We start from the raw sequence: 22,981 nt of genomic DNA, 5'->3' as shown, positions 1-22,981 counted from the left end.
TATGTGACACCTCTTATGGAAAGTAAACCTGTATTGGTAAAGATAAGTAACAGTTGCTGCTATAACAACTTATATCAAAGTCCACTTAGATATTCTTGAACAGGTGGAAAGCCTTGCCATCATCTTTCAGGGACCCAGGCTCCTTCCTTCTTATGGTTCCATCATCTCTTGGCCTTGGAGCTTCTCTTGGATCTTCTGCATCTAGAGAGAGAGTGTGGAGAATCTCACAGGCGGTTTTTGTGGGTTGAGTTGAGAGGTGGCAAACGTCACTTCTGCTTGCAGTCTGTTGGCCAAAACCCAGGCTTTTGGCCAGAGCTCAGTAGAATTCAGGTATACCTTACTTCAAGGGAGGCTCTTATATGAAGTCTGGTTGGATGTTCAGGAGGTAGAAGAAACAGGCTTTGGTGCCACAGACGTTTCCAGAGGGTACATGAGAAATGTGTTTAAGGCATGGAATTGGGAAGGTTGCCCTTTGCTGGTATCTGACCCAACTTAAGTGACGTGGGTGGAGGGCAGAGAGAATATCTGAATTGCTACTGCACTCTGCTGATTTCTTTCCAGGGACAGATTTGCAGCCCCCGCGGTGGAGACCCGTCCCAGCATCTGGGGAGAGTGCCCACCGAAGTTTGCTACCAAGCTGGGTCGAGCCGTAGTCAAAGAGGGACAGATGGGACGGTTCTCCTGCAAGATCACTGGCCGGCCCCAACCCCAGGTCACGTGGCTCAAGGTGAGGTTTTATCTGCCCCAACTCTGGCCCAGGCCTGGGGACCCTGAATGTGGAGGGTTAGACCCTTGGACCGACAGGAGTCTGTCTTTCCAATCAGTTCCTTCTGTTTCAACTCTAGTCGTTCTCTAGGGTTCTCTGTAGGTCAGTAGTCATGCTTATTCTTGCCCCTATTTGCACACTCTGCCTCTGTTACTCAGCCATCAATGTCCTATAATCCATATACTCCCCAAACAGCATTAAACTTCTGAGTCAGTACAGACATGACCATGTCAAGAGAGTGGAATTTGAAGTCATGAGACTAGGTTTCAAGCCACAGCTCCATCATTCATGAAACATGTGATGCTGGGCAAGTCATTTGTCTCTTGGAACCCTGGTCTCCTTATCTGTGAGGCAGAGATGATCCCACCTATCTCAAAATACTGTCTGGAGTATTTCATTCAGGGCTGGACAAGGTGAAGGCAGAGCAGAGGAGAGGGGGAACAGGGCCTTGAGGAGACGTGGGGAACATTTGGGGTCAAGGCCTGCGAGAGTCGCTTTCATAGATGGAACTCCTGGATGAAAATGAGTGATGGGACACTTTTAGCTATTTCCTAATTCTCCTGGACTGACCCTGGGAAAAGAATAAAGGAGAGGGAGGCAAAGCAGAACCAAAGTGAGGAATGTAGGATGTCTTAGGCTCCTTTGGAACTAGGGCTCCTTTGGAACAACTTCCATATGCCTGCTCTAAGCTGGACCTGATGCCGCACCACACACATAGACCTCAAGTCAGGGCCCTTGGATTGTCCAAGGACTCCTCTCTGAGCACATTGACAGAGCCCAGAGCAAAGGGTTCTGCCTGTGCCTGGTGTCTGTCCCCCCGGGACTGGCAGGAGATAGGATAGTGCCAAAAGGTAAACAGGTTTCTCTGACCAAACTACCCTCTGCCCATCCACAGGGAGATGTTCCCCTGAAGCCAAGTGCCCATGTATCTATGTCTGAGAAGAATGGAGTACAAGTTCTGGAAATCCATGAGGTCAGCCGAGATGATGTGGGAGTGTACACGTGCCTGGTGGTGAATGGGTCGGGGAAGGCCTCCATGTCGGCCGAGCTTTCTATCCAAGGTATCGACTGGTGGGCGGGCCAGTGCAGAAGGCCCCTCCTAGAAGGAGCTGCTGTTCATTACAGATCTGTGTGACACTGACCCGCCCACATACCCATGCCTTCCCTACGGGCGAGATCTTGAACTTAGTCACTGCACTGTGCCCCACGCCTGTGTCTGCAGCCTTTTCTTCTTGCTCAGACTCCTTTTTGTATCTCTAATTGCCACTGGAAAAGTCGACGTTGCTCATGTCTCACCATCACCTCAACTTTAACCTGCCTAAGATTTAACTTATCATCTACTCTGTCCTTCTCTTCAAGTCTTCCCTCAACTTAACTCTTTCTACCCCTGGATTCTGCTTTTCTTTCTCACCCGGGCTGGGCATTTCAGCATCTCCTTTGACTCTTGCCTCCTCCTTGCTGTAGGCATCGGCCCCTGTCAGTTCTCCCTAGGAAATCTCTTTGAATATGTCTCCTCTTTGCATTCCCCTTGGCTCCGCCACATCCAGCCTGTGGAAGCAGGAGTGTGGGCAGGGAAGGGGATTGGCATCACTCCGCAGAGTGGGAACCTTGAGCAAGGTGGGATTTGGGGGGGTCAGGGAGAGAAATGACCTTCAATCTCCTCTTCCTGTCTCAGAAACGATTCCTCCTTGCCGTCTTCACCATTGATGTCTCAGGTGTTTTTCTCAACTCACAGAGAGTTCTACGTTGCAACCCAGGACATAATATATATATATATATAAACATATCAAACCGAAACAAGTTTCATAAAACAATCCCGAGTTGTACTATGTACAGTATGTGCTGGTATTCTCTATTCCATCCTATACTATCAAAAGTCCTGGTCCTGAAAGAAGTAGACTTTACAGCTCACCATGGGATGGAGACTCACTGTTGGACATTGAGAAGAGTGATTTAACCACTCCCTCTACTTGCCCTAGCACTGAATTAAAGAACTGCTCCCTTCTCAGATTCTTAATGGCAAAATGATACGTTGCCTGGGATATGTTTTAAAATACTCCCGGGGGAACCTGGGTGGCTCAGTCGGTTAAGCGTCCAACTTCGGCTCAAGTCATAATCTCATGGGTCATGAGTTTGAGCCCCATATCGGGCTCTCTGCTGTCAGAGCAGAACCCACTTCAGATCCTCTGTCCCCCTCTTTCTCTGCCCTTCCCCTTCTGGTTCTCTCTCTGTCTCTCTCTCTCTCAAAATAAATAAACTTATTAAAAAATACTCCCAGAAGAAATTCCTCTAAAAACCAAAACAAAGAGGGATAAGAAAGACTGGTAAAATGTCACTATTTTTTAAATCTGAGTGATGGCTTTCTGAGTTTGTTATATCCTCTCTACTAGTGTATGTTTTGAAATTTTCCAAAATAAAATTTTTAAAAAACAATGTGGCAGGAAAAAATATATGGTATTTTTTTCTCTTTGAAGAACTGACTGTATTTTTTTTTTCAATGTTTATTTTTGAGAGACAGAGACAGAGTATGAGCGGGGGAGGGGCAGAGAGAGAGGGAGACCCAGAATCCAAAGCAGGCTCCAAGCTCTTAGCTTGTCAGCACAGAGCTGGACGCAGAGCTCAAACTCACAGACCACAAGATCATGACCTGAGCTGTTGGATGCTTAACCGACTGAGCCACGCAGGCGCCCCATCCCTGTATATTTTTAAAGCAAGTATTTGTGAAAACTGGTCACTTTGGGAGGTTTGTTTTCTAGGGCCATATGTAAGTTAAACTGTTTGGGTTTGAACTTTTCAGATGTTTATTTTTGTTTGTCCCATAATTGGTTTCCTTCTGTGGCTAGTGAACAGGACAGGTCCCGTGGCACAGAGTATGGCCACTGAGGCCACCATAGATGGCCCAGGGAAGCCCTGGAAATGTTGACATTGTCTCAGGGGAGGGCTCAGAGGAGCTCATCAGATCTACTTGAGTAGTTCAGGACCAGGAAGCTGAGGGAGTGAGGGAGGTAGGAGTGGAGGTGAGGGGCAGAGTGGGAGCTGGGGACGTGAACACTCCATAAGAAATGAAAAACAGTGTTGTCTTATCACTTTCTCCTCTCGGTACCTGTAATATTCCACTAACAGTCTACCCCTCTCCCTTTTTCCAGGTTTGGACAATGCCAATAGGTATGTCTAGGCTTGTAGTCGTTGTTTCCATCTTGGGATGCCCTGCAAGAAAAGAGGTTGTAATGGAGAAATGCCTCGAATTTCCGAGTCGTCATATAGGAGGGAGAACTGACTGTTGGGCGACATGGTTGTGTTTGGTCTCATTCTCCTGTTGCAGTAGGCCATACAGGTTCTGTAGTAGGCTTGCCATCGTAGTGAGACTCTTGAAGACACAATGCTGTCATCTTTCCCAGAGTCTGGCCAATGCCTTTACCAGTTAGCAGTCATTAGGAAGGGTGCTGTGCCAGGCAGAATCCACTCGCCCATGTAGCACGTCTTCATCAGGAGCTTCCTTGTCCATGCGTGAGGCCCGGGGCTAGACGCTGGGTCTGCAGGGTGGGCAGACATCTGGTGGAGAGAAGGGGCTTTCATCGGAGCTACGATAGTTACCAGCTGCCGTGCATCTGAGGAAGGGTAATGAGCAGCGCTAATTTAGATTCGAGGTTCAGAGAAGCCCATCCTGAACACTTGACATTGAGCTCAGGCCCTTGAAGGGTGGTGTTAACCAGAAGAGGAAAAGCTCAGGGAGGGAGCACTCTCAGGAGAGGGGGGGTACGGAGGGGAGCCACAAGAGCACGTGTGTGGCTGTAGCATGGTAGGCGTCGAAGATAGTCTTGTGAGGTCCAGGAGGCAGCAGGAGCCGGCTCTCATGGGCCATCTTGAGAAGCTCAGCGCAGCAAAGATCGGCTGTGCTTCTCACGCAGAATCCAAAATGGATGCAGAGAACCAAACGGATCAGAGGGGGCCAGCGGGGACAAGGGGGAGCCAGTTGTGTGGTGGGAACTAGGGTGGCACTTAGGTGGAGGGGGAGAAAAAAGGCTGATTGGATAAGTGCAGACAGGATTCTGGATTGGGATGAGGGGCAGGGAAGTGTCAGGAATGACTGCTTGCCTTCTGGGTTGGGAAGCTGAGAAAGCTGCAGAGAGAGACCTCTGTCTTAATTGGTAGGCTTTCATGATCCCGTGAAGAGTAGTGTTTGTGAGTAACCAGATGATCATTCTATTTCTCCTCCTCCCTCCCCATTGCCCGCCCCTCCCCCTGCCAAACTACCACCACACAGGTCATTTGTGAGAGGAACAAAGGCAGCCAAATCAGATATCAGGAAGGAAGTGACCAATGGAGCCACGCAGGGGCTGAAACTGGGCAGCCTGGAGCCTGCAGCTGAAAGAAAAAACTGCTCCGGCACCCAGAGAGGTGGCTCCCCGACCTGGGCTACAGGTAGCCATCCTCAGCCCCTGCGGGAGTCCAAGCTGGAGCCGTCTGGGGACCCACCTAGGAAAGCCCTGAGCAGCCCCATCCTGCAGAAGACTTCCAGCACCATCACCCTGCAGGCCGCAAAAGTCCAGCCGGAAACAAGAGCACTGGCCTCGGGCGCCCTCTCTCCTTCTGGAGAAGACGGGGAGAGGCCAGCTGCCCCCCCTCCGGCCACCCTCCCCACCAGGCATTCTGGCCTGGGAAGCCAGGAGGTTGTGAGCAAGGTTGCTACCAGGAAGATCCCCATGGAGAGCCGGAGGGATTACACATTCCCCAAATTTGAAAGCAAGCCCCAAAGCCAGGAAGTCAGTGAAGATCAAATAGTCAAGTTCAGATGTGAGGGTGAGTAGAGCTGAAGAGGGTCACTGCCCCACCCCACCTCACCAATGTAGCCCCTGGGTGGCTACTCCCTCCCACCTGGCCCAGAAGCCACCTCACAGGGGTCTTCCCTCAGGAAGGACTCAGTCTAGTAATGTGCCTTGTTCTGGAGAAACACCCAGCAGTGGCCCGATGTTCGTTGTTGGATAGGGCCTCGGCCCTGTGCCCTAATTCTTACCACTCTAGAGGGGAAAACCCATCATCAATATCACCATCAAAAAACAAGCCACAGGGGCTCCTCTTTTCTCCCTTCTGCTGGCTTTGGCTGATCTGGAGACCTGGCTTGTCATCCTATGTCTGTCCTCCCCAAGGACCCTGCCTCCATCTTGAGATGTTTACTCCTGCACAGTGCAGGGTGAGGGGTAAGAGCCTCTTCAGTGGGAGGGCAGCTCACACCAGCCCTAGCTCCTCCCATGGGCCCAGCATGCCGCCCGCCCCACTGGCACAGTACGCTTTCTGGGAGCCTCATGCCCTTTGCCTGGCCCTGTAGTTTCAGGGACCCCGAAGCCTGAAGTGACCTGGTTCCTGGAAGGTGCCCCCATGAGAAGACGAGAAGGCATCGTTGAGGTTTATGAGGAAGGCGGATGCCATCACCTCTGCCTGCTCAGAGCGCGGGCCAGGGACAGTGGGAACTACAGCTGCACGGCCTCCAATGTCCAAGGCCAGGTGTCCTGTGGCTGGACTCTCTTGGTGAAACGTGAGTACACTCCTCCAGTCACCCTGGGTTTTCCGTGGTGGGGCCATCCATGGGGTGCTTCCTACACCACAGGAGTGTCGCCCCCTACCACCCCCATGCAGGGTGTACAACCCCACAGAAGCACCGTCCCCACCCACATGCCAAGGACAAAGTCATTGCTCCGGGACCGTAACTCCTGATCAGGAGTTCACGCCACAGTCCCCTCAGAATAAGCATGCCCACACCCCATGCCCAGCCCTGCCCAGAACTCCCTTTTCTGGGTTCCTCAGCTGTCCAAGGAGTGCCATGACTCATTCTTGTAACCACAGAGAACCAAATGTTCACTAAATATACACATTTAGAGTCATAGGAGATGATGTGGGATCCCGCATCTTTTATGTTTACTGAAATATCTGTTTATAAAAGTTATGCATGTTCACGGTGGGGGATTTAAACACAAGATGGTCTTATGACTCAGAAACATTAAAAGGTATTTTAATGTCTTTAAAACAAAATCGGCATTGTGCTGTTTGTATACTGCTTTCTATTCTAATTTGTTCATGTTACATAAGCATCTTTCTATACGATTTCTTTCTATATTACCTTAATATTCTTCAAAAACATGATTTTTAAAAAGTGTTTGCATACTTATTTTTAAGAAAGAGAGAGGGAGGGGCAGAGAGAGAGGGAGACACAGAATCCCAAACGTGGAGCTCAAACTCACGAACCATGAGATTGTGACCTGGGCCGAAACCAAGAGTCAGACACTTAACCGACTGAGCCATCCGGGCACACCTCAAAAACATGACTTGAACAGCCATATGATATTTCATAGAATAGCGTATCTGATTTAGGCTTGCTCTTATCATTGAATATTTTCGTTGTTTCCATTTTTTCACTGTCGTAACAAAACTGTGATAAATATCCTTATACCCATCTATCTCTATAAAATTTCCTCCTTATTTTGAATGCTACTTAGGGACCCTCAGCCCATTGAGGAACATATTAAACCACAGGGATAGAGTCAGCAAATTTCAGGCTGTTGGTAGGTCTATGGGACAAATACTCTTTGCCTATTTTTTTCAACAAATAAATTGCAAGAAAAAGAGGAGGAAGGAAAATTTCCAATTGGAAACTTTGATGAAAAGATACATGAGATATCAACAGTTGTAATCCATGGCCTTTCTGTGGATCCTGATTGAGACACCTTTAAAAATGTTTTTTAAATGAGAACACAAGGAAAATTTGAGCATCCACAAGATATTTGATATAAAGGAATTAGTGCTATTTTTAAGATACGATGATCTTGTGGGGTTTTTTTAAGTCTGTGTAGTTTAGAAATATAAATTGAGTTATTTACTGGTGAAATCATATGATTTCTGATATTTTCTTCAGAAATAATCCATGTGTAGTGGGAGCTGGTGGGCATTAAAATGATATGAGATTGGCCATAAGTTGATAATTATTAAATTTGAGAAACAGATATATGATAATCCACTGTACTGCCCTCTTTACTAGAGTGTATGTTTGAAATTTGCCATGATAAATGTTTCCAAAAAAAGAAAGGAAAAGAAAAGAACTTAGTGCTTCATCCATACAGTAGGATTCCATGCAGCCAGTAAAACAAATATGGCGGATCTGTGGGCTCTGATGGTGAAGCATGTCCAAGATATACCAGTAAGGGAGAAGAGCCAAGTGCAGAGCTGTGTGTATCATATGCTATTTGCACAAAAGAAAAAGAATCTATGTAGATATGTGCACACAGATGCTTACGTGTACATAAAACATTTCTGGAAGGGTCCACGACTTGACTCAAGGAAGGGAAACTGGGGATTCTTAGGAAGAGGTGGGGGTAATCTTACTTCTCACTACATGAATACAGTTGATTTACTTCTCAATTGGGATTTTTCCTATGTTCATGAATTTCTTCATAAGAAATAGTATCCGTTCCATTTGGAGGTGGGAGTTCCTATAGAGTTCACAAGTGCAAGAGCCTGAGCCTCATCATCCCAGGCTCTATGCATGGGATGGACACATGGCATCATGTCCACCGAAAGTTAAAAAGCATCATTTTGCCAACCAACATTGTTGGAGTGTTAACTAGCATTATTATTAAATGGAAGCTATGCATCAAGATTCTCCTTACAGTCAGGTAGGGATGAAAGAGAATGTGGTCTTCAGAGCTACCACAGACCCCGGGCAAACGGGATGGGAATTAAGCCCGCCATAAAGCTGGCTCTTCTTACCAACAGTCAGCTGTTTGTTTTTGAATGAATGCTGCTCAGAATGTTGTAAGTCTTTGGTTAATGCCCAGAGTTCAGAAAAAGTTGAATTTGACTGTGTTTGCCAGTGTCCTTGTATGTCCTTGTATGTCCTGTGTTTGCCAGTGTCACTTGTATGGAGGAGTGGATTTTAGAAGCCCTTATGCTGTCATTGCAAAAGTACTTCTCGACTCCCCCTCCTCCTGGAGACACTGGCTGGTCTAAAACCGTTCCTGATGACTTCACCAGCATGCAGGTCACCTGACACATGTCTTTTCACCTTCTCTTGCAACACCCTCTTTCTCCCTTTTGTCCCGTTGCTGCAGAAGAGCTGTCTGTCTCTCTTACCTGGACTTCCCTCTCCATCCTTTCCTCTCTCTACAAAGATCTTATTTAATGATGATTTACTCTCCCATCATTTCTTCAGTCTGTCTCCCTCTCTTTATCCAGAGTCTCTCTCACTTCTCCCTAGAAGTATGCTCTGGTCTTCCCTATGCTGAAAAAGGAAAGAAAGTCTTCCTTCTGCTCGACGGCCCCTGAAGCTCCTCCTTGATTTCTCCACTGTCTTTCACCCCAAACTTGCTGCAGGTGTAGTATTGATGCACAGGTTCCATTTGATAACAACAGCTCACACTCCGCAAAGACCTGCTCAACGTGCCAGGCTTTGTGCTAGCATTTGTGCTAGCTTTGTGCTAAATGCTTTCTCTCTGGGGGTACCTGGGTGGCTCAGTCGGTTGAGCGTCCGACTTCGGCTTAGGTCATGATCTCGTGGTTTGTGGGTTCGAGCCCCGCGTCGGGCTCTGTGCTGACAGCTTGGAGCCTGGAGCCTGCTTCGGATTCTGTGTCTCCCTCTCTTTCTGCCCCTCCCCCACTCGTTCTCTCTCTCTCTTTCTCTCTCTCTCTCTCTCTCTCGTAAGTAAATGAGCATTAAAAATTTTTTTGTTTTAATGACTTTGATTTTGGGCACCTGGGTGACTCAGTTGGTTAAGCATCTGACTTCAGCTCAGGTCATGATCTCATGGTTCGTGGGTTCGAGCCCTGCGTCAGGCTCTGTACTGACAGCTCGGAGCCTGGAGCTTGCTTCAGTTTCTGTGTCTCCTTCTCTCTCTGCCCCTCCCCCACTTGTGCTCTGTCTCTCTCTGTCTTTCAAAAATAAATGTAAAATAAATAAATAAATAAATGCTTTATCTCTGTTACTCCATTCAGTTATCCCAACAGTCTCATGAGATCATTGTAGTCACACCCATTTTCCAGATGAGAATATTAAGCTGTAATGAAGCTAAATGACTTGTTGGAGGTCACACACCTTGTGAAAGGTGGCATATTTCTTACCCATGTTGGTCTGACAAAGAAGTCCGTATTTTTTCAATGGCTGTCTGTGGCATTTCCCTGGGAGGGAATTTGATGTTGGCTGGGAAAAGGGATAGAAGTGCCTTCCCACAGCTCTCGAGGTAGTCTGTTCATCCCTTCCCTCAGTGGCAGTGAAGATCACATGCACCATCATTCTGACTAAGGCTGCTCTCCTGCGGCCTTCTCTCCCTGTAGGGGAGCTCTGGTGTGGGGGTAGAAGGGCGGATGTAGCTGGGCAAAAAGCCTGTCTTCACCATTGGGCTTAACCTGGTCTGTAAAGTGAGCTTAAGATAGCAACCTCATGGCACTGTCACAGTCACATCTAGAAAAGTACTTGGCACATAGTTAGCCCTCAAGTACCCGTGTTTGCCCTTAAACTCCTGCAGTATAATATGGCTTACCCTCACCACTGCCTGGACTAGCTTCTCTTGAAACGCACTGGTGAGGCTTTTTCTTAATGTTCATTTTTGAGAGAGAGAGAGAGAGAGAGAGAGAGAGAGAGAGAGGAAAGGGCAGAGACAGAGGGAGACAGAGGATCCAAAGCAGGCTCTGCACTGACGGTGGACAGTCTGACGCGGGGCTTACGAGCTGTGAGATCATGACCTGAGCCAAAGACAGATGCTGAACCAACTCATTTCCTCTTCTCAGCTGTCAGCCACCTTGACGTTTCTGCAGCATGTTCCAGTTGTAGAAGAGATTATCTATTCCTACTGCTCTTAGTTAAGATCCCCAAACTACAAAATGCTCCCCAATTCACCAATGTAGAGGGCTTCTAGAAAGTTCAGCTCAGTGGTTCTCTACTCGAATATGCATCAGAATCATGAGGGAACTTAGTAATGCATAGTCCCAGGCCCCCAGTGGTCCTGAACCATCGGCTTAGGTTGGAAAACTACAACACACGTGAGTCTTTGTCCTGGAATTGGAAAAAATAGTAATTAAAACTGAAACGTCCTTACCAGTGGGCATGTTGTCTCTACAAGTACAAAGATATTCCCAAGATTGTGCAGGTCTGATAGAATATGTTAAAGGAGAGAAGGGGCACGAGAAAGTGGGGAAGAAGTTCTGTGGATGCTCCAGGACACAAAAGGAAGCCAACCTAGGAGGTGCCTGAGTCCCGGGTGCGGGGCGGGGGTTGGGGGAAGGGGTACAGGCCCGTGTCCTGAGCACTCCCAGACCTGGGCTGTTCTGTGACCATGAAATAGCCCCTGCCGCTTTCTCTGCCTCCCACTCCAGGTCTCCACACCTGTGGTGCTGCCTGCCTCCAAGTGTGAAGATAGGTTAAGGTCCAGCCAGGCTCCTAAGGAAGCTCCGGGTGTTTGGGGCAGTGAGGCATCTGCCTGTGAGGCTCAGGGTGACTGCAGTCTGTCACCAGAGCAGGCCAGGGTGGTCTGAGGTGGCCTGTCTGTTCTTTGCCCTTGCAGAGCTGGCTGTGATGGAGGTGGCTCCCTCATTCTCCAGTGTCCTGAAGGACTGCACTGTCATTGAGGGCCAGGACTTTGTGCTGCAGTGCTCAGTGCAGGGGATCCCGGTCCCCCAAATCACTTGGCTGCTCAATGGTGAGTTCCCCCTGCTCCAGCCCTCTGGGCCCTTTGGCCCTGCCTGCATACTCACTTGGCTTTCCCCCATTTATTGCTCAGAACCATCTATGCATAAGTAGGAAATGCTGGGTACAGAGGTCACAGGGTGCAGAAAGATCACAGCCTACTATTGCCCGGCTGGGGACACTGGGCAAGTTACTATTCCTATCTGAGCCTTGAGCTCCGGCAACATGGGAATAACATCAACTACCTTCCAGAGTGGCAGATGTGAAAATTAAGTTAGTTCCTTAATACAAAACAGTTAACGTGCCTGGTACATGGGTGCACAAGCAATTTGGTTCATTTTTGTGGCCAGGCTCATAGTAGACCCTCAATAAACATTTGCTGAGTCAATAAATGAACAAATTAAATTAGTGAACCACACTGGAAGTTACTCATGGAACCTCACCTTTTATTTAGTGGCAGTTGGTTTGGGGATTCATAGACCAGTAATTTTTTTAATGGTATAGTCCTAGAGAGACATGCCAACTTTTTGTTTGTTTGTTTTTGCCTGGTAAGGTCTTTTGGAAAAAAATTGGTTATCTCGTATTATCACTCTTCTCTTTTTAAAAAAGCCTTTCAATTCCAAAATTATGGGAGGAATCTAATTTTAGAACTAACAACACTTCATAACATTGATGCCATTGAGCAGCGTCTGCTTTGGGGATCCACAAGGAGGGTGAAGGGGCACCTGCCCATCAGGAGACAAAGGGCACTTCTCCTCTACCATCGAGTGGTCGGATGACCTTGGACACCCCACTTTACCTCTCTGGGCATCAGCTTCTTCTTTTTTTTTTTTTTTAATTTTTTTTTTCAACGTTTATTTTTTTTGGGACAGAGAGAGACAGAGCATGAACGGGGGAGGGGCAGAGAGAGAGGGAGACACAGAATCGGAAACAGGCTCCAGGCTCCGAGCCATCAGCCCAGAGCCTGACGCGGGGCTCGAACTCACGGACTGCGAGATCGTGACCTGGCTGAAGTCGGAGGCTTAACCGACTGCGCCACCCAGGCGCCCCTGGGCATCAGCTTCTTTATGGGTGAGGAAATAGGCTGGAACAAAAGGTTTGGGACCTCAGCCAGTTTTCAGGGCTGATAGAATATGCCCCTCAAGGGACAGCGGCACCCTGTCACCTATGCACCAAATAGCCCCTAGTTGTTTATCCCGTTGACGTGTTACCTATAAACCTTCCTCGTTGGTATAGTTTGCTTAGGCTGTGGTAGAAATTATCTCTAGTGAGTGAGAGAAGGTTCCATGTAGTCTTTCTATGTGTCATCTTCTTGGACAAATAAGTGAAAATTGAGGTCGCCCTTCCCTCCACTCCTCACTATGGACAGAGCTTCTGTCGGATCCTGTGACTGACTACAAACAGGCAGCCTCCTTGCAGCTGGAACAGAACATGGGCATGAAAGACTAGTCAAGGATCTGAGTAAGAGAGTTTCACTTCCATCTGGCTCAGAATCCAGACCAGAGGTCCAGACACATTTTCTATAAAGGGCCAGATAGTAAATATTTTCAGCTTTGCTGGCCATACAGCCTCTGTCACAACTACTCAACTGTGCTACTGTGGCATAAAAGCAGCCAGAGGCAAGTTGTAAATGAATAAGTATGGCAGTGTTGCAATAAAACTTTATTTGTGGACACTGAAATGTGAATTTCATATGATTTTCACGGATCACAAAATATTTTACCTTTGATTTTTTTTCAACGATTTAAAATATGTAAGAACTATTCTTAGCTTCCAGACCATACAAAGGCAGGCTGAAGATCAGATTGGGCCTGTGAGCAATAGTTTGCTGACCCGTGGTCTGCACCCCTCAGGACTGGGAAAAGCAACCCCACCTTCTTATTCTTGGTGAATCTTGGCATTTCCACACCATTACCACTAGAGGGAGAGCGTGCTCAAGTTCCCTTGGCTGCTGACTCTGGTCTTCCCAGTCTTGGGGTCCGAGAGTTCTGGGTCTCCCAATTCTATAATTCTGAGTGCCCTGAGCCAACAGCTCCTTTCTGGGGGCCACCATTCCATCCCACGCTTGTAGGGCCAAAATGAGTTACCCCCCCAGTAACAAAAGAGGTCTCAAACATTTTATTGGCACATTTCGACAGCAGAGGCCCTTTGATGGCAGTCATGGAATGTACTGGTATTCTCAAGGAAGATAGGTTTTAGGGCGTCATTTTCACAAAAAGCAAAGAGTAGTGTCCAGTCATCTCAGTAGCAGGATCCTGACCCCCTTCATAAAGTGCAGTAGGTAGGGCAGAATCTCTTCTCTCCCGCCCTATGGCAAGCTTGCTTGGCAGTCTCTGCAGACTGTCCCAGAGACACAAAGTGTTGCTATGTGCCTAAGAAAACATTGCATTGCAGGGAGAGGACTTCTTTCTGCACTTTGTCCCTCCCCTACCGCCCACCCTCAATTTTATGAAATGCAAACCAGGACCCTGGAGCCTGACAAGGGAAGAAATTGACAGTTGCTTCCAATATGGTGAATGGACACATTCCTGTTTTAAGGCCAGAATATTCAGTAATGAGATTTTTTTTTTCCCCCTGGAAATGAAAGCTCACATCCTGGAATAATAAAGTCCCAGGAACATATAGCATTAAGGAAACCAATGACGTTCATAGCATGTGCCTCTATCTCCATGAAGGACTTTATGTGACCGGAATAAAGGGCATCTTGTAGCGGGGACTCTGAGAAGAAGGGACTAGAGTCATTTTTAGTTTCCCATATTTATCTTTTCCATGGACCCTAAAATGTACTGAAATGGACCCAACTGCAACATCAGGTGGAGGTCACACAACTGCCTTCTGATGAATATATGCAGTGGGAATGAAGTCATTATTTCTGGAGATGTCTAAAAGGAGCCAGGAGCCTCATGTTGTCTGGGTGAGGCCTGTTGTGCCTGAAGCTGGGCTACGGGCCAGATGACCTTGTAAGATTCTTTCCAGGCTCAGAATTCTGTGAAGTCCAGGATGTAGATGTAAGGACTGTTTGTTTAAACAAAATGCACAGAACTATGTCCCTTGCCCTTCTGCATTCTCAATGCCTCCAGAATCTCCCCCCACAGTCCTGCCCACCCCAGCCTTGCTCCTGCACCTCCCTCCATGGCACCTGCAAGCCTCTGTCCAGCTGGCTAGGAGTGGGCCTGCCATGTCATCGGCCCCCGGTGGATCTGAGCAAGCGTGGCGACATGACAACAGCAGCCCTGCAGAGGACAGGGTTCACATCCCCTCCACTGGAAACCCCTTGGCCTGAGCCCTCCTGTGCTTGCCTCCACAGAGCAGCCCATCCAGTACGCTCACTCCTCCTGTGAGGCCGGTGTGGCCGAGCTCCACATCCAGGACGCCCTGCCGGAGGACGATGGCATCTACACCTGTCTGGCCAAGAACACCTTGGGGCAGGTGTCCTGCAGCGCCCGGGTCACTGTCCATGGTAGGAGCCTCTGGGCACCTCTCTAGAAGCACCTTTGCTGCAGACATCTGCTTTGGAGAAAGAGCACTGCACCTGAAGGCAGGCAGGTGGAGGAAATAGCCTCTAGAATGGCCTCACAGTGACAGGGGTGTGCCAGGGCAGATGAATATTCAAAAGCCAATTCCCTACCTCCTCACCCGACCTGGGCTAAGGGAAGATTCAAGGGAAGGAGGCGAGGGCTCCCTTGGCTGAAGAAGCTCCCAGTGTGAAGACTTTGCACACTGAAAAATGACTTACGAGGAGTACTCACGTACTCCCTTAGGACTTAGGTGTCTCACAAATGCCACCTCCCGTGCTGGGGGCTACTGGGTAACAGAGTGCTGGTATTGAGGCTTTGAGAGAGTTGCAGGTTGTTCCCCTTTTCCTTCTGCCCCTGCTCCTCCCCACCAGCCTGGGCTCATTTTCATACATCACCAGCATGGTGTCCAGTAATCTGATTATCATGGTCATCCATTGATCCTTGCCAAGCCTTTAGTCCCAGGAAGTTTCAGGGGAGCCACAGCACTCAAGACACAGCTGTCTGTGCTGTGGTATCAGCAGGCATGGTTACAGTGCCTGGGGCATGCTTCCCAGGGCCAGGGTGTTCAGGTAAGCCTGCCTCCCCACTCTCACCCCAGCCTGGGCCCCCAGCTCCTGGGTGTGACTGGGGCCTGGGTGCTTGAACCGGGTGCGCTGTGCTCTGTTTTCCCAGCAAACTGGCAGGAGACCATGTCTCTTCTCTCCATCCCCCAGGGTTCAGGCCTCATGGAGAGAGTCTCCCTGTAACGTGAACAGCCACCTTCTGGGTGTGGAGAAGCCACCTTCTGTGTGGAGGCCACAGGACATGGTTTCACTGAAAAGGGCAAGAGGAAAATCATGTGCTGGTTACTTCCTTAAATACTTTCTTCTTTAGACCTCAGCAGCCCTGGGGAGGGCAGTGCTCTCCCTCTTTTACACAGAAGGGTCTGGAGGTCTCAAAAAGTTAATGCAACTTGCCTACGCACACAGGCTAGCAAGTGGAGCTGGCCTTTCAGACCCACATCCTCATGACCCCAAGCCTGTGCTCATTCCCATGCCTGGCCCTTTTCTAGAGCATGCATCCTCTGGCCCACAGGGAGAGTCTGGGCCCCATGGGCTCAGCAGTGTCACCCCTTAGGGATTAAGGGGCTCATGGTGAGGCTGGCTCTGTGAGGTGCCCTGCCAAGAAAGGGCACATGCCCTGGCCTCCCCAATATCTCTGAAGTTCTCTGGCATGGAGTCATCACTCGGGACCTGGCCTCTGCTTCCTTTCAGGAAGCTGTTCACACCCAGGTGGGAGCCTGAGTCTGACTCCTGGGAATTTGTCAGCCAGAATTCTGGCTGTCATTATCTATCCCCTTTATCCTCACAGATCTCATTTCATGGCTCTTTGAGGGGCCTCGGGAAATTGTAGTAATGAAACAAGAAGAGATCTGAGCCTCCTCTCCTTGGCAGCGGCCCTCACCTTCCCGACAGGGGACTCTCCTTGGAGGTCCACATGGCCTACCCCACAGTCTAGTAACAGGTGACAGGGCCAGAATGACGTGGGATGAGTCTACTGTCTGAGACTCTCCTGGCTAGCTTCAGCCAGCGGCCCTGCTAATCCAGTGCCTGTCCCCACTTGCCTGGCTTTAGATTGGATTAAAGAGACCCAGCTGGGCTAATAGCCCTACTGGAGGTGGGGGTCCCCAGACAAAGGATCAAGGGGTCTTTGGGGCTGTCCTCCATGTCCCCAGGTCTGTGGGAGGAGTGAGGCCGGGGTGATTGCCTATCTAAACATGTTTTAAAGCAGAAACAGGTCCTCAGCAAGAACTCTGCCAGAGCCCTTTGGGTTTGCTCTGAGGACAGCCCTGTGTGGGTGAGAACTCCCTCCCGGTGTGGGGATTTACTGGCCTGTGAAGGCCAAACAGAGGCTGAGATACCATAAATGGTGAAGCAGGCTGAGAGACGCAGCCACGCGCTCGAGCCGCAGGGCTGGGCCATCTGCACAGGAAGGGGGTGGGCTGAGCCTGCCTGCCGCCGTGGCACCCCGGGCCCTGCCCCAAGGCGGCTCGGCTCAGGGCTGGGGGCGGCTGCAAGCTCTACTGTACCGAGTGCTGTTCCGGCCTCCGCGTAGCTGCCCAGGGTCTGGCCTTTCTGCTACCCTCAACGTGCTGGGGGCCACAGTCTCATCGTGGCTGCGCAGCAGGCTGCCCAGTGACCTGAGTTCCATTTGACTCTCCGGGCCTCATCTTCCTCTTCTGTGCAGTGGGGACACTGATAGTCACAGTCCCCAGTACTGTGAGGATTAAGTTAACGAATGCATGTAATGTCTTCTGAACAGAGGACGTGCTCAGTGTATGCTGACCCCCCCTTTTAAACAAGGTAAAATGCCAAGTCTAACCAGTTTTACCAAAGGACCAACTTTGCCACAGTAGATAGGTGATTGTCTGACGGTCCATATACCTGTTCGTTGGTTTCTAGTGAAGGGAGACAATCAGAATCAGAGAAGGGAGGCATTGGGCCAGGCAGGAGAACCAGAGGAGCAAGCCATTCTAGGGACTCTGGCCACGAGAGGGCGCCCTTGAGCAGAGTGCCCTCTCTGGTTTCCAGGGAGGGGTGGTTTCCAGGGCGGCTCTGCCGTAGGCAAGATGTGCGGGAGAGTCCCACAGATGCTGAGGAAGGCCAGGCATGGGTGTGCTCTTTGTCACCTCTTTAGCCAAGGTTTTGTAATCCAGAAATCGCTGGCCCAGCACTCTGACATGATTTCTGCAGCCAGTTTACCCGGCTTTCTCTGCCTCCTCTCCATGGCAACCCCTTTCTCCAAACTCTGTCTATCTCCCCCAACAGATGTCACTTCCTCTAGGAAGCCCTCCCTGGTATCCCCAGAATGAGTTATCTTACTGGCTGAAGCACCCTTATCACTGTGCTTATTTGTCCGTAAATCTGTACTGAACCCCGGCTCTGTGCCAGACATCATTCTGGGGAGGCTGCCGTGGGCAGGATTGATAAGCTCTGCCTTCATGGTGTGTACATTCTGATGGGGAGACGCCCAACAACCAGCACCTGGTTTAATCCAATACTGACATAGAAGGGTACAAGGGGTCCTTTTGGATGGTGGGTGGTGAAGGAAGACTCTAGGCAGAGGTAACTTTTGAACAGAGACTTCAGTGAGCTGGAGAGAGTGCTGCGGAAGCAGGCAGTACAGTAAGTGCAAAGGCCCTAAAATTCAGAACAAGATCAGCCTGTTCAAGGAACAGTGAGATAAACCATGTGGCTGGAGCATGGTGAGTGGGTTGCCAGCGGTAGAGAGTGAGTTCAGGAAGAGACGCAGGGACGCATCAAGCAGGGCCTCTATGGGTAAGGAGCTCGCAATTTTACTTGTGGAATTTTACTCTAATTGCTGTTTCGTTGTCTTCCCTGCCAGACTGTTGGCTCTCTGCAGGCAGGGGCCATGTCTTACCCATTACTGCGTGTAGAATGGGGCCTGCCCTGTGAGCATGTGTTCAGTGAATGGATAAAGGCACACGGAGGTCAGTGATCTCCCCAGGGTACCCCTCTGCCTCCCCACTTGCCTGGGTGCTCAGTACTCATTGGCATGTGCAAGAAATCCACAAACTAGCTCTCAAGAGACCCTCAACAAATATTCCTCCTTTCCTGCACCCTCCCTAGAAATAAAATCCCCAGTAGTTAACCAGACAATGAAAGCCCTCCCTCACCACCCCGACCCAGGATGGAGACTAAAGGGTGATTAATCTAAATTCCTGCAAAGCCCAGGAAGATCTGAGGGAGAGTAAATATTTCAGTGTATTTGGACTGAGTCACTGGGGTTAGGGAGACACTTCCTTAGGCTAGAATATTTTAGTTTCTCTCCCCCCTGAAGTATCTTTGTCAAGGCTAAAATTCTTAAGTGACTAGATTTGCTAACTTGCTAACTGTGCCCATTTTGACAGAGTGTCTCAGCCTAATGGTTGTTTATTTAACTGAAAGTTTACTGGGCCTCTTTTCTTTTCTTTTTTTAATGTTTTTATTTATATTTGAGAGAGAGAATGAGCACACAAACAGAGAAAGGGCAAAGAGAGAGGGGGACAGAGGATCCAAAGTGGGCTCTCTGCTGATAGCAGAGAGCCCAATATGGGGCTGAAACTCCTGAAGCTTGAGATCATGACCCGAGCCGAGGTTGAACACAGCCGACTGAGCCACCCAGGTGCCCCCACTTGCTGGGCCTCTTAAAGGCATCTCAGGACATGAACTGTTGGTAAATTAAAAACAAACACACTGATTTCTAGAGTAAAAAAAAGAAAAGAAAAGAAGCATATTTATTAGAGTATTTGTTTTTGGTGAAGATACCCTAATGAAAACACTAGTGCCGGGGAGATCAGCCATCGCTGGACAGTGAGAGCATCAGTAGAAGCCCAGATTGCTTTCAGGTGAATGGCAGGCACTCTGTGGGGCAGCTCGGAGCCCGGACAGCCCCCTGCCACCACCTCTCTCCCGTTCTATGCTCAGGTACTCTGGATGGTAGTGTCGGGTTCAGACCCTACCCTCTGTAAGCTTACAAGCACTGAAAACATTTGTAATACTTACGTTAGCTCAAGAGAAACTTACTGAAGAAGAATAAACATGAGTTTTGATTTTTTTTGTCCTTTAAGAACCTTGGTCCACCCGCAACATCTGTCCCAAAGTCTTTTAAATGTTTTTTTTTTTAATTTATTTATTTATTCTTGAAAGCGAGAGAGCGTGGGGAAGAGAGGCAGAGCATCCCAAACAGCAGCCCAAGCTCAGCGAGGAGCCCAAGGCGGGGCTCAATCCCACGACCCTGGGATCATGGCCTGAGCCAAAAGCAAGAGTCGGACGCTCGATCGACTGAGCCACCCGGGCGCCCCGCAGTATTCTAGTTTTATATAGGCTGACTGTAACAGAAATGGGGTTGTGCAACATGTGGGTTCTTCATGTCACAGAAAGACCTCTGAGTACACATGTGTACATATGTGTCCATATCATTGAACTGTGGCCTTATTTTTACTAATTGGACAATTAAAGATGTAGAACTGTCTACTTCTCCAACCCACTGTTGGTCATATCTGTCATTTATTTGCTTGGAGTCCTTGGTCAAAATGCCATCCAGAATTACAGCTTTGTGTCCCTAACAGCAAAATGTGATCTGTGCTATGACAGTGTGGTGGAGAATGTGGTTCCCAGGCCCTCGTTTGGAGGGAGGATTGGGTGGTTTGGATGCTGTACCTTTACGTTTAGAGTTTGATTATAACCTCTGAGTCAGTAAGAAGGCAGTGGTTGCAATGATTCCTGCTTCCCATCCAGCAGCCCCGTCATTACTGGTCAGAGATCTTTTGGGGGGTGTCATATGTCATTGTTTCCTTTCATTCTTTTCCTTGCACACTTCTATTCCCACTTGTTTCTTAGGTCCTAGAGAAGTCAGTTGGGGGAAGAAAAGCCAACCGAGCAAGGCTCTGCAGGGAAGAATCTCTTTTTACGACACAGAAGTTTTGTTGAATCACCAAGTAGGTTTATTTGCTGAGGAGACAGACTTTTGTTGGAAGAGAATTCACATACCTTCCCGGGGATTCACACCTTGCATATAGGAAGGGGCTAGGTGAAGGTAAAGTAAGCTTACTTTGATGAGTACTTTGATGAGTACTTAACTTTGATGAGTAGAGTCAACAGTGATAGCATTTAGGGAAAGGAGGAGGCTAGTCTGTGATTCCCTGGACCATGCTGGACTTTGAGCACCAAATAAAGAAAGAAGGGAAGACTGCTTCCAGAACTACCCGTCAGTTGGTGATTTACTGAATTTCCATAGTATAACAGGGTTTTGGAGTGAATCCGAGTTGCTGCTGGAATGGTATTGTGCCTTGTAATGACTAAGCAGAACAGCTTGCCAGTCCTTTTCCCTCCAGCTGTGCAGTTGCAAGAGGTCTGTGTGTCTGTGCATTAGGAGGCATTAGGAGATGGGGTGTTAGGAAGTAGGGGAGGGCTATTCCACGTCCATTTTCATTGGGTGACCACCTGTGAATCCAGGGATGCGGGCAAGCTGCTGATGGACAAGCCCTGAGGCTCTGAGAGTGGGACTCAGTAAATGGCCACGACAGCAATAGGCGATGCTCCCTCCATAGGGGAGAGTCCTGGGGGCTCCTTAGATGGTAGGGTGTTTCCCACCAACACTGTCTGTGTTTTATATGTCTGTGTCATCTGTTTAAACACTTTACCACAGTTTTTTGTTGTAATCGGAGATAAGTTTTGAATGAGCTGGGAGCCTGCTGGGGACCATTTTCAAGACAAACGACTCAAAGTGTAAACATGTGTATTTAATGCAAGTTTGGATCCATAAACATGGGCCTTTGAAGAGCATCAGGTGGGCTAATAAAAGACAGGTGGAGAAAACGCTTTTTTTTCCTCTTAAAGTTTATTTACTTATTTTGAGAGAGAGGGCAGGTGAGTATTCGGGGGTGGGGCAGAGAGAAAGAGAGAGAGAGACTGAGAATCTCAAGCAGGCTCCACACTCAGCGCAGAGCCTGATTTGGGGCTTGATCTCATGAACCATGAGACTACGACCCGAGCCGAAATCCAGAGTCAGACACTTAACCAACTGAGCCACGCCAAAAAATGCTTTGAGCCACCCCAGAAAATGCTTCTCTAGAGAATTCTGAATTGTTTTCCTGTTAAACGCATGGAAAGGAAAGGAAGAACCCAAAGGGAAGAATAGGGGGATCATTGTAGTACAGAGGGAGGGTTGAGATCACAGCCAGCCACTGGGACTGAGGCTGCAGAGGTTTCTTAATTTCAAGCCCAAGAAAAGCTAACAGCCTTGCTCATGTCTCCAGGTTTGAGGAATGAGTTATACAGGCTATTGTATAAGAATTAGTGAGAACAGTAACAAAGTACACCTGCTATGTGGGTATTTAACTCTTCCTCTGAATAGGAGCTCCTCAAAATATAATATTGTATTAATACCAGTTCACGCGAGTGTTTCAAACTATCAATTAATGTTTTTAGCGAGGACCTTTTTTTTTAAGTTTATTTATTTTGAGCAGAGAGTGTATGCATGCAAGCAGGGGAGGGGCAGAGAGCAGGAGAGAGAGAATCCCAAGCAGGCTCCATACTGTCAGCGCAGAGCCCAGCACCAGGCTTGACCTCATGAACTGTAAGATCATGACCTGAGTCGAAAACAAGAGTCTAACGCTTAACCAACTAAGCCACACAAGAGCCCCGAGGAACATTTTTTTAATAGACAAAGTCTAATCGGTTAGAAAAGCTGGCTCATCTTACTTAATTCCAGTAACAAGTCCACTTTCCACCTTTGAGTTAACTCCGTGTGACAGGTGGAGGAAGCCCTTGCTGGGAGGAGAGGCATTTGCCCACCAAACCTGGCTAGTTAGCTACAGAACCAGGCCTGTGGCTGCTCAGCCCCCATGCCACCCCCTCTGGTTCTTGGGGACCTCGACAAGTTCTCTGCTGGATACTTCTTCACTGGAGAAAGAAGTTCATGTTCAAGTTCATGACAGGATTCTGCAAAAACAGTTTCTGATGAGTCAAAACAGAGCATGGCCAAGGAGGAAACACCCGGAGGGTCAGTAGGGCCCTTCCTTTTCCCTCCATCCATCTTTGCTCTGTCCTCTCTCCTGCTCCTCCCCCTTCCCCACTACCGGCTTTAATCGATACGGCATCATTTTGGCTTATCAACAAACTGCTTCTAAGTATTCCTGGTCTCAGTCCTTGTCTTTCCATGGAAGACAGGTTTGATTCATTCCCTTTCTCTCCAAATGGAACGGGGCACCCAGTAGCTAGCTACTCAGTTAAATGACAGAGTGAGTCCATGAGTGACTAGAGAGTCATCAGCCAAGTGACCAGGTACCAGAGCCATGGATGAGTTCATGTTCAATCTTTAATCCTGTGCCAGTAAATCAAGGGGGCTCGGCCCTTCCTGGAGCCCAGAGAGAAGGCCTTCTCTGGGCTTGGTCTCAGCAGAGCAGCAGGAAGCACAGATACGGGGAAAACCTGAGTGTATTTAGTCCAGCCCCATTTGAGCTGGGTAGCGCATCTGTCACTGGGTCCC

General features: G+C 48.8%; 1 protein-coding gene across 6 annotated transcripts in view; it reads left to right on the top strand.

The window, feature by feature from the left end:
- MYLK (myosin light chain kinase) overlaps window positions 1-22,981 on the top strand; it is a 279,895-nt gene that overhangs the window by 156,237 nt on the left and 100,677 nt on the right. For 5 of the 6 annotated variants that reach the window (XM_040484717.1, XM_040484716.1, XM_040484715.1 and 2 more), the window contains 7 exons: window positions 562-727; window positions 1,662-1,827; window positions 3,913-3,931; window positions 5,031-5,566; window positions 6,093-6,299; window positions 11,311-11,445; window positions 14,740-14,892. In XM_040484717.1, the coding sequence (XP_040340651.1) occupies window positions 562-727; window positions 1,662-1,827; window positions 3,913-3,931; window positions 5,031-5,566; window positions 6,093-6,299; window positions 11,311-11,445; window positions 14,740-14,892 (1,382 nt within the window). The remainder of the gene's footprint in view (window positions 1-561; window positions 728-1,661; window positions 1,828-3,912; window positions 3,932-5,030; window positions 5,567-6,092; window positions 6,300-11,310; window positions 11,446-14,739; window positions 14,893-22,981) is intronic. The other variant, XM_040484718.1, reaches the window with a different exon arrangement.

Source organism: Herpailurus yagouaroundi, unplaced genomic scaffold (assembly GCF_014898765.1).
Source record: "Herpailurus yagouaroundi ecotype Mexico unplaced genomic scaffold, PumYag 162, whole genome shotgun sequence".
Lineage (NCBI taxonomy): Eukaryota > Metazoa > Chordata > Mammalia > Carnivora > Felidae > Herpailurus > Herpailurus yagouaroundi.
Note: the sequence above shows the minus strand (reverse complement) of the source record. Positions and strands in the feature narration are given on the sequence as shown.